The sequence below is a fragment of the Ceratina calcarata genome, unplaced genomic scaffold (assembly GCF_001652005.2).
Source record: "Ceratina calcarata isolate Rehan_Ccalc_2016 unplaced genomic scaffold, ASM165200v1 scaffold275, whole genome shotgun sequence".
In the NCBI taxonomy this organism is placed as follows: Eukaryota; Metazoa; Arthropoda; class Insecta; order Hymenoptera; family Apidae; genus Ceratina; species Ceratina calcarata.
In genome coordinates, this window is record NW_017149744.1 from 224,848 (window position 1) to 235,972 (window position 11,125).

The window sequence follows — 11,125 nt, forward strand, 5'->3', positions numbered from 1 at the left end:
GCTGGAGTCTGTATACTGAAAAAACATACACAGTCAACGGAATGAACGATCAGACTACGGATTCTTAGGCACAAATTTTTCCAAGTACGTACATTTAAATAAAACGAATTCTATTAAATCCGAAGTCTAACGCAGGGCTGCAAATTAAATATTTAATTCAGTTGAACAACAATTAGCAATTAACATTTAATCTTGACTTCAAATTTGACTAATCAAGAATTAAAATTATTTAATTACCTAAATTAGAAGAAATTCGAGTTAATGATTGAGTTTCAATTATTAATTAAAAAATCCAACCATCGAGTAAAGTTAAGAAAAGTCGTTAATTGTTAATGGTGCAATTAAAAAATCTGCAGCCCTGGTCTAACGGCGAGAACGGAGAAATGGGATGTGGATGAAACATGAAAACACGCGCGGGCATTGCAGTTACATATTTTTCATTTCTACGGCAACGGTATAACTGCTCTATGCCTTGTGAATTTGCCGTACCGAGACGGTAGTGGCCGTGCAAGAATTGGCTCGATTTCGCATAAGAGCCGTGCCCTCCCACTTCCTCTTGAACTGCGCTATTACCTGGACAAGAGAGCAATGTTCATTAATTAACACATTTATCATTCTCAACCTTATTTATGATCAGAATTATATGAAATGTCTCGTTCGGAGACGATAGTCTACAATATTAGACGCACAGTATAATTATGTGATCAAACTTAGCGAAGTTTCAGAATTATATGAAGCGTCTCGTTCGAAGATGATAATATTGCAGATTATCATCGAGAACGAGACACACAGTATAATTGAGGTTGTACGAGCCGTTAGATAGAAACGACGACTAAGTATTAGAATTTCAACAGTTATTAGATTTGACGGGACTATTAAAAATCAACATAAGTCATCAAGTTTCCCTTTTATCTCGAATATGTCTCAAACGAATAATATTGATTTTGCGTACTCACCTCGCCGTTGCAAAAACAGAATAAAATAGCTACGCACAGTCCCTGCGAAAGAAATTATTTTGATTGATAACTTCAGTTCGATAAAAAGTTAGTTCGCTCCAACCAGTGGTGGAAAAAGTCGCTTTAATATCAATTGCAGGAAATCGTTCGTACCTGAAAAGAAGCTGTTATTGCAGATAGAACCTCGTAGAATTGTTCCCAAGGGTGATCCTTCGGTGGTCTGAACGGGGTGACGAGGTAATGTAGTCCCAAAAGAGGTACAAGAAGTAACGTTGCACTTGAGAGAACATAAATCATGTACATCCCATCAGGATTGCAAATTTTTTAATCGTCACATTGATGATCAATAAGACGTTAATTTATTACTCGTTTTGTATTTTGTCCCCTAGGGGAAACTAACACATGCACATAGCTGGCTCAATATCATTGTTACTAGCTGTACACTACTCTTCTACCTTACAGTTTTTGACAGCTGTTCGCGTTCCAGTTATTTTATATGACTCAATGATTTTCATACGTTCACGCTTCAACTCTCTGTCATAAAAATTACCGAAATGCTTGACGCATGGACCTCGACGGCTGCGTGCCGATCGTTGGACCGGCTCTCAATTTCATCAACAGGACTCGGACGATGTTGAAGAGAAAAAGTAGGTTCAATAGGGTGGACACGCAGACCGGGTATATCAGCACGATCATGTAGTTTCCCTCGTTGATCCAACATCTGAGAACATAATCGACGCAAGTTTCATGAAACAAACACCTTTTATTACACGTAACGAAAGTTCTCCGCGCAACAGCTGCTATAATTCCGAAACTTTTAATTAAACGCGTCGATCGAGAAGAAACGTTCATGAATTAAACAACAAGTACTTCGTAACAAAGTTATCGCGTCACGATTTTGAAACAAAAATTTGCAGCATGTCGTCGTCGCGAGCAGTCTAATAGGTTCATTACACGCAGTCCTGGGATCGAATTGTAATATAATTTTTAATTAGTTAAACGGTATGGTTTCATTTCCTGGCAGGGAGAAAGTTCGTTTTGCCTTCCGACTCATCGATGTTCCTCGTAAAAATTCGCGAACTTGAAACCGCCGTCTGTTCGTCACGGAGCGAGAGATCTCTCTCATATTTTCCGAGCTATTAGTCGACATCCCCGGGAGCAAAGTAGGTCGTTGCTCGATTCGAGGGGTCCGGCTCGTATTATGGATACTGTGCTGCCTATTAATCTGCACCGGCGCTGTTCTCTTTGTTCATTACGGATTTCGGAGGCAGCCTCGAGCAATCGACGTTAACTCAATTGATCCTTCGGCGCATATGTGCTCCTTTCATAAAGTGTCAAACGCATTCCGAAATTACGATCTCTCCTCGATCAGACTTCGCGCTCGTTCGCAAGCGTTTGCTAATTGTGCATAAAATGTACAATTAATGGTTCTCCGTAAGAGGTAAAATAAGAGCAAAACTGAGCCGAGACCTTTTAGAACTGAATCATTTTTTAAACTAATTCACTTAAGGGGTTACGGTCACTCGTGAGGTAAAAAAAAAATGCATCTTCTGGGAATTTTTTTGGAACAGGTTTTATTATTTATTAACCCCTTGAACGGAAATGACGAGTCCAGCTCGTCATAAACTTTCTTCTTTTTCAAGTGCTGACTGAAAATAAATTGTTCTTCAAGGGGTTAATGAATAATCCTCAGTTCAGCCAAAATAATTTTTTTCATGTAAAGAAAGCGAAAAACATTCTCCCAAAAAAAAGTTGCTCTGCTCTTTTACTGTATCATGATTTCTTTAAATTTATTATATTGAACGCTTCTGATTAGACGAGAATCCGATGATTAGTTCTGTACTTACTGCTCAGTATCTGTAGGATCATCGCTGGTGGCCCTTAAACAAGCGTAAATCATGACGATGATCGCTGGTACTGGCCAGCCGAGACCCATCAACCACTTTACTAATTTATGCTCGCTGGTGAAAGCGCTAACGAGCAACGTGTGCAGGTAAAATCCTTCACACAACATCCAGGCGTAATTAGTCAGCAGGAAATAGTGCAGGACGATGTGCAACAAGCGACACGGTATCTGAAACGTATGGACTTCTTTGTTTCTTTCGTACGCCAGAACGATTTACTTCAAAGAATATTATAACTTTTTCGAGTGCACATAATTGTCTATGAATATAATGATAAGACAGACTCGATCTGAAAATTTTATGTTTCTTACACTTAATGAAAGGATAATTGAACAATTAGGAGGTCTAATCAAACCATCTTTAGGAAAATTTAGAACTTGAAATAAGGAATATATTATTTGAAATACAATGAGCTCTCTGTTTCTTTCATTCGTACACCACAGAATATTTCAATCTCCTCAAGTGGACATAATCAACTTCAATAATCACAACTCAATTTATAATAAGCATACTTGATCTGATAAACTATTGTATTTGTCATACTTAATGAAAGGATAATTGAACAACTAGCAGGTCCTAATCAAACCATCCATGAGAAAATTTGTAATCAGCAATAAGTGGCAGGTATTAAAGCATTACTGTTTGATGCACGTATGCATCTTTTCTCATCTCTACTTCTGGTGGATTAATATATTAATATTAAATCTATTACTTTTACGTAACTATAATTCGTTAGCTCTTGAGAGCACCTTGCGTAATGCCAAATTAGCTATTATCACTCTTAGTATAATAATTGTAAAATGCTTTTTTTATGTTTATTATTACCTGCATTATATCATTGCTATTGTACGAAATCATATAATAAACATTGTTTAAAGAAAAAACTATGTGAAATGCAAGAAGCTGACTGTTATTCTTATAATTTGATTTTACAAGTCATTACGTTTGATATACTTGATGAAAGAATAATTGAACAGCAGACCGTGATCAAATCGTCGATGGGAAAATTTCGAACCAGCGTCCCTTTAATTACCCAAACGGTATGCACTGGCCCGAGAGTGAATTCTCAGTGAGTTACTGGGTCGAGAGCTAAGCAAAGAGTCAAGTGAGAATGAGGTACTACGTACGTACGTACGTACATACGTACCCCATTGTTCAATAGCAAATCCGTGCTGGCGACGATGCATCTGTACCACACCAGCCACAGGGCGTTATTTACAGCGAACGATGCGAACAGGTTCATGTGAAGAGTGATTCTCGCGCATCTCAGGGATCTGAATTCAGGAGACCGAGGAAAATAAAAAATAAAAAATAGAAATAGTTCGTTAAAAAAAAAAAAATCTTTTTTGCTTCAAGTTTTAGAAAACAAAGCTGTTACAAACACGGTTTGCTTTGTCTCGATGCCAATTTGCTTTCCTATTGTTACATATTCAACTTTATTTTTAATTATTACAATTATTATTTCAATAATTATACTATAATTTTTCTATCAATTTTTCCTTAAATACTTTAATAACTGTTATATCCCTTAAAAGTTATTATTTCAAAACTCACGGTCTTTGCTTCGAGACTTTGTGCAAAATAATTCATCAGATTTTGTTTAATCTCCTTGAACAATTTATCTTCTTTTTCATTGGTACAAAACATTATAATCCCGGAATTGGAGCGTTTTTTGTGGAAAGCGGGAAGAATAGGGATTTGATTTGAATGTATGTGTATAGACTCACCGGAAATACGTGAGAATACCTAATGAGAGCAGCAACGCTACCAACGATATCGCATATCCAGCCTCGTAAATTCCATTAATCCCCTGTTGCCACTGGAAACAAAATTGATCCTACTATTAACGCAGTCTTATTTTATAATTTCTGTATCATTTTTTATGATACCAATTTGTTTGCTCCTCTATAATCTAATTAAATAGTAAAATATTAATTTTTTTAATCTAGTTAATTAAATTAGTTAATGAATTGAGGCAACTTATGCTATTATAAAAGTACGAAATTAACATAATTACAAAACGCAATTTAATTAAATAATAACTTCCTTAATTAATTGGGAGGGAAACTCAGTTCGAAGTTCGCGTGAAACATAAAATACATATAATTGGGTTGCGATGTACGGTTCAACTTCGATGAATTTCGCCTTACATGCAGCACACGCACTATGTGTCAAATGCATGCATTATTCATTAGCTTACAAGTGCCGATTCGTGAATGCCTGCACTCGAAGGATTTTCATATAGCGTCGGTGTGATTCTCGTCATAAGAGGATCTCAATTCGCTCTATTACTTTGAGATTCGATCGGAGTGGCTCTATTACCCTGTTTGATGTTCCAAGGGGGAATCTGGTCGTGTTGAAAGGGAATTTAATCGATGTCCTAATCATCCAACGGTTCTACACGTAGTAGCTTAGTTATCTATTCATCATATCATTTGTAATTATTATGTGATGTAAGTAGAAATTAATTTATCAAAAATTCGAAACAATTTGCAGTAAATTTTATTTAATATACTTGATTATTAAATATATTATTAAATCTTATTAAATATAATATATTATTAAATTTTATTTAATATAAACGATAAATATAGTCATGTCAAATTTACATAAATTTTATATTATATCATAAGTCGAGTTCACATGCGACGAAAATATGCACGTAAGTATGAGTCATACTATATGAATTGGAGAGCATGAACATACATTACATAAATAACAGCATATCATGATTCAAATATATCCTAAACAAAATATCCCTTATAAAGATTTTTGTTATATTTTTCATTCTAACTGAATCATTACGTGTTCTATATTGAACGCTAATTCGAGCATTTGCACAGTTTAAAATATTGCTGAATTTTCTGATGTATTTAGTTTTATCGAAAAGCTATAAATTGTATATCAATTAGATTAAAGTTGCACAGTCTTTAGGTTCTATTAAAGCAAGTTAATTCATCGGCAGGGAACGCTGGTAAACGTGAGAAACAAGCGTATGAGTAGCTCGTCGCACTTAACGACGAGGATCAATTGAATTTCCGAGCGGCAAAGGGCCTGTAAACAACAATTAGACGCCGCGGAAGTTGACGAAGTTCATCCGACTAAAGTCTATGGGAGTACTACGTAACTTCCGGCTCTCATTAATCCGATTGCCCGAACGGAGTAACTGTCATCCCTCGTACATTCGAAACAAACAACGATCGGACCCTAATATTTGTTAGAACAATCGTTTTTCGTTCTCCATTAGCTGTAAATCAGATCCTCCGCTTCATTTTCGCAATACTTGCAATTTTTAATCAATTTCCTACCGTTCGGTCAATGTAGGTGTCTATAATAAAATTTTATGCGTTAAATTCGCTCTTGAATAATTACTATACGCATCCATCCAGCGAATGCGAAATTTCTCAAAGGACCGCGCGAGGACCTCATTTTCTTCAAAGTTAATAGCAGAGACTACCAGCAGAAGATCCAATAGCAAGAATCTCAGGGGAGTTGACTGAATGAAAATGCAAAATCCTACCAGAGCGCCTGAGAGGCGAGACGAATATTTAAAGCAGTGGCAGCCGTACGTTAATTGAGCAAACGTTTTGTTGCTTCGTCTTCTCACTACCTTTTATTCGACTTGGAAGAAATTACGGAGGCGTTTTCAGCATGAAACAGAAGGACCTTCACTTTTGCTAAGAACGAGCTTCACTTCGTCTATCTTATTTATTCTTCCCGCTACGAGTTGCCACAATTTTCTTTGGCCATCGTTGCTTTCGACACAGAACGGTTCCTTTGTACAACTGGCTTACCTCGATTGTTTTATGCGAGTTTGCTCGCTCGAGGGTATTAAATAAACCGCTGATTCTACTTTACATATCGTTGCTCTGAAACCTTTTCCCCTTCTCTTATATCTTCGGAATTTCAAGCTCACTTTAAATATGAACATCTCGAAAATATGTGCAGTAGATAAAATGAACGCTATATATTTTTTATGTTTTTTCATATACATATTTTTATATTCATACAGAATAGGATTATTATTATTATTTGTTCTTGGTTCATACCTTCCGGCTTCACATTTTCATATTCTATAATATAATAACCTATATTCTATGTTACACACATCTCTTTCTTTTTTTATCACTATAATCATAATGAAAATAATAATAGTTTCTCGTTTTTACTTTTCATTCTTCTCGCTAAAAATTTCGGACTTTGTCCTTTTTTTTAAATATTTTGTACACTCCGTTGTACCTAGATTTATCTTTCGTCTTTCTCCTGCCCTCTCTGTATACCTCTTATATTTCTTATATATTTCAATATTTTTTTTATTTCATCCCCTTGTTCGTCATCATCCAGCCATCCTTCCCTCGCGTTTTCCAGTGTAGTTTCTCTTACCGTTGCCCACTTTCCTTCCTGTCCTCTTCTTTATTTCTCTCTCCTTTGCACACAGACTAGGATACATACTCAGTTATATACATATGTATCGATGCAGAATATGTCATACACTTTTTCACCTGGGAACTTTCCCCAATTTCATGAATAAACTTTAATCGCACTATCTCTTGCAAATTCCACGATGAAAAATATCATATTTTCTCTCCGCATATGAAAAACTACGCAAGACATTTCCCCGTCCCACGAATATAAAAAAATAATGAAAAATTTTCCCCATGCACGGATACAGAAATAGTGAAAAAATTTTTTTGAAAGCATGATATATATTTTAGTAGAAACGCTTGTACAGTCTTAAAAAATGTTCATGTAAATTTATCGATGGAAAGCGGATCCGAAAGATATCAAAGGGTTCAAAATAAAATGCAAAATCGCCGGGACGCGTGAACGGTTATTCATAAACATGGAAAGTTCGGAGGGGGAGGCGGGGAGAGGAACGGGGTTTGGCCAGATTCGATCCTGAAAAAATGGAAGTGAAAAATACCCGTTGTCTGTTTCGCGGAAAGCAATAATCCCACAAATGTACTGATAAAAACGCGAGGAAGGAACAATGGGGTATTCGAGAAGTTCTCGTTAAAAACAATATTCATCCACCTGCACCCCCGCCGTTGCTCGTTTTATTTTCATCGCGGTTATAATTTTCAGCGTCCGATGCCAGCGTTGCGCACGCCGCTCGTAAATTCCACAGTTTGAATCGGATATTAAAATTTTCTAAAGCGATATACCTCGGGCGAATAAAAAAAGAGAGAGAGAGAAAAATAAATGGTGTCCTCCCTTCCTTTTGGTGCCGCAATTATTACCCCCGGGCATCAGCCGCCAACGGGTTGGAAGGAAAAAAATAAGAACGCCGATCCATCGATCGGATTGGGTATCGTTTTTCTTTTACGTAACGAGTGTTTTGTTGAGCGATAAAAAGCTGGATGCTTTTTTATAGAGAAGGGAAATTCGTGCGTCGGATGTAAAAGTCAACTTTTACGAGTAATATAAAGACAATAGTGATTGGAAAATGTGAAAAAACTGTGGGAGGTATTAAGCGCGGATGAAAGAGAAGCGACGAGGATTGTCAGAGAATGAATGGGAGTGGATGTTCAATAAAATAAATTGGTAGCTGATACGACGTTTAAAGGAACTAGGACGTCTGACCATACAGGCGATTTTCCACTGAAAGTCTTAAGAATTAAATTTAATCTCTTGTGATATTAAAAATACCGGATGATAATATTTTTACAAATTGTTCTAATTGAACATTCTTTTTCTAAGCTATCTACTGACTTCTTTTGAGGTAACGAGATATAATAATGATGTCTGATCATATTAACGATTTTCCACTGAAAATCTTAAGAATTAAATTGAATCTCTTATAATATTAAAAATACTGTATGATAATATTTTTGCAGTCAGAATTTTCACAGTTTATACTTTCCAATTATCCTAAACGAACATTCTTTTTTTAAATCTCTTAAAGTAATAAGGAATACTAATGATGTCCGACCATTCCGGTGAAGTTCCACTGAATTTTTCAAGACTTGAATTTAACGCTTAAAAAGGACATACTGTCTTTCTGTCTCTCTCGGTTTCCGGGCATAAGACTATTAAGCATACATACATATATGGTTTTAAAGCATTGCGGTTTTATTAATGATTATTTATTAGATTCAATAGACAGATAGTACTATAACTAATGGTAACAAGAAAAAACGTGACGTGCATGAGAATGAAAATGTAACACAGCTTAATAAAAATTCAAGAAAAAACGTAAATATAGGATGATAATATTCTTGTCTCCTCTATTCTTAAATAGCTCTAAGAGAACGTTCTTTCTCTGTCTAGTTACTTATTTAAGATAACAAAGGATACTAATTTCCCGGCTAATTAAATAAAGCGCGTGCTCATTATTTTAATGTCAGGTTGGCTACTAATTTTTATCAACGGCACATAAATCCGTATTTCCTTTATTCTCATTTCACGGGGACGAAAAATTGAATGCGAAGGAGATTAAAAAAAAGGGTGAGCTTGTCTCTATTTTATAAATTCGTTGTTTCTCTCTTCGCATACTTATTACCCATGCATTTTCGCACTGCAATGACAGCCTCTGTACGCGTGTTTCATTCCAGCGTTTATTACATATATTACAGTTGTCAAGCTTGCACGTTTCCCTTTCAACCTTTCCATTGTCATCACCCTTGATCCTCGGCCTTACTCCCTCATTCAAATCACATTACTATCAGATGAATAATCCTATGCGTTTCCCGGCTGGCATTCACCTGCCGCTATTCAGGAAACGATGCAATTTCGCGATAGTATTTATGACACGCTATCGCACCTCTTTATCGGTCCATTAACAGCTAATAATTCTTGATCAGAGTGAAATTCATTTGTCAGAAACAATTGATCGGTACGTTTCATCACGAAAATGTGGAATTTATATACATATATATATATATATATATACACAAACATCCATTTTTATATATATAATATAATTGTTGAAATTTGACTTTACACATATTACGTTTGTAATTATGTGAATATTCGTTTATCTAGTAGGAATTTACTACACAGTATTGGATTTTACGACATTTCTGGTAAAGAAGATTTTTTCTGAAAATTATGCATTTTTACAAAGACCGCTATTTTTTCGTTAACGTACGTGATAAACAATTCTACTAACAGGTTTAATTTTGGATTATGAGGAATATTATAAGAATCCTGTAATGGATATTGCATACAGCTGGACCGTAATTTGTTGGTCAAACTTGGCCAATTCTCGACACTTCCATAATGCCATAATTTTTTCTAGTAGTGTACAATTTGATATCTTGTTCAATTTAGTAATTCAATTTAGTAAAAATCATATATTAAATTCACTTACGCTGAGATCTTGTAAGTTAATACAAGTCGTGTAATTAGTCCAGACTCGATTAGACTCCGGATGCCGAAACCAGGTACCGTTCCAGTTGCAATATTTGTGTGCTTTCACTGAAACAGAAAACGACTTTCCTTAAACAATTTTCCAATACATAATCAAAATTCATGTCATATTAAACAAACATTTTAAATATAAATTGCCTATCGATGGTCTATCGTTTACAAGCTAATAAACAGATGCACATACAAGTAGACTTAAGTAATATATAGGGTGCTGCAAAATCGTAGTACAATCGGCAAAGGGATAATTCCTCACATAAAATCTAGTCGAAAACAAGGTATATAGATCTCGTTGTCTCGAGGCTGAGAAGTAATAGCGAGAGCGTTCGTGCCAGTGAAATAATTTTCTCTTGGTCAGAGGAAGTTGTGCTTGATACGTGGCGTGGGTGGCCCGTTCCAAGAACGATATATCTCGGCACGAGGCAGAAACCAAATTACGCGTCGGGAATGACACGTTCTAACAGTCCAGTTGCTCACCGATGCGTAATTCCTCATGAAAATTTTATGGAAGTTCTCGCCGAAGTTGTAGAACACCGTTTGTACACTTCTCGAGTGTGATATTTCAGCCAAAGCGGGAATCAAATTAAGGTCGGGCATGATGTATGTTTAACCGTGAGAGGTCGAAATGGCCAGATTTCAAACAAGTTTACTTACCTCATGAATCTCTTCGATATTATGCATCTTTTATCAAGACAAAATATAACAACGTTTGAAACCATACAAGGAAGCCGACTAACGCTTTACTGCAATAATGAAATAAATAAATAAATAAATAAAATATAGTAAAGACAGAAAGAAAGAGAAATAACTTCAAATTGAAATTATGAAAAATATTTCAATTCCTGTTGTGAATAGAATTTGGTTTACGCAGTAGTAACAATGGTTCAATGTTTTTGG

At 35.7% G+C, this 11,125-nt stretch overlaps 1 protein-coding gene across 1 annotated transcript in view; it reads right to left on the minus strand.

Annotated features, from left to right (window-relative positions):
- LOC108623561 (calcitonin gene-related peptide type 1 receptor-like) overlaps window positions 1-10,909 on the minus strand; it is a 16,073-nt gene extending 5,164 nt beyond the window's left edge. The window contains exons 1-10 of the mRNA XM_018022140.2: window positions 10,883-10,909; window positions 10,370-10,394; window positions 10,173-10,279; window positions 4,588-4,679; window positions 4,008-4,134; window positions 2,804-3,030; window positions 1,507-1,677; window positions 1,110-1,233; window positions 957-998; window positions 490-573 (exon numbers count right to left, since the gene is read on the minus strand). Coding sequence (XP_017877629.1) covers window positions 490-573; window positions 957-998; window positions 1,110-1,233; window positions 1,507-1,677; window positions 2,804-3,030; window positions 4,008-4,134; window positions 4,588-4,679; window positions 10,173-10,279; window positions 10,370-10,394; window positions 10,883-10,909 — 1,026 coding nt within the window. The remainder of the gene's footprint in view (window positions 1-489; window positions 574-956; window positions 999-1,109; window positions 1,234-1,506; window positions 1,678-2,803; window positions 3,031-4,007; window positions 4,135-4,587; window positions 4,680-10,172; window positions 10,280-10,369; window positions 10,395-10,882) is intronic.
- Window positions 10,910-11,125: the final 216 nt, after the last annotated feature.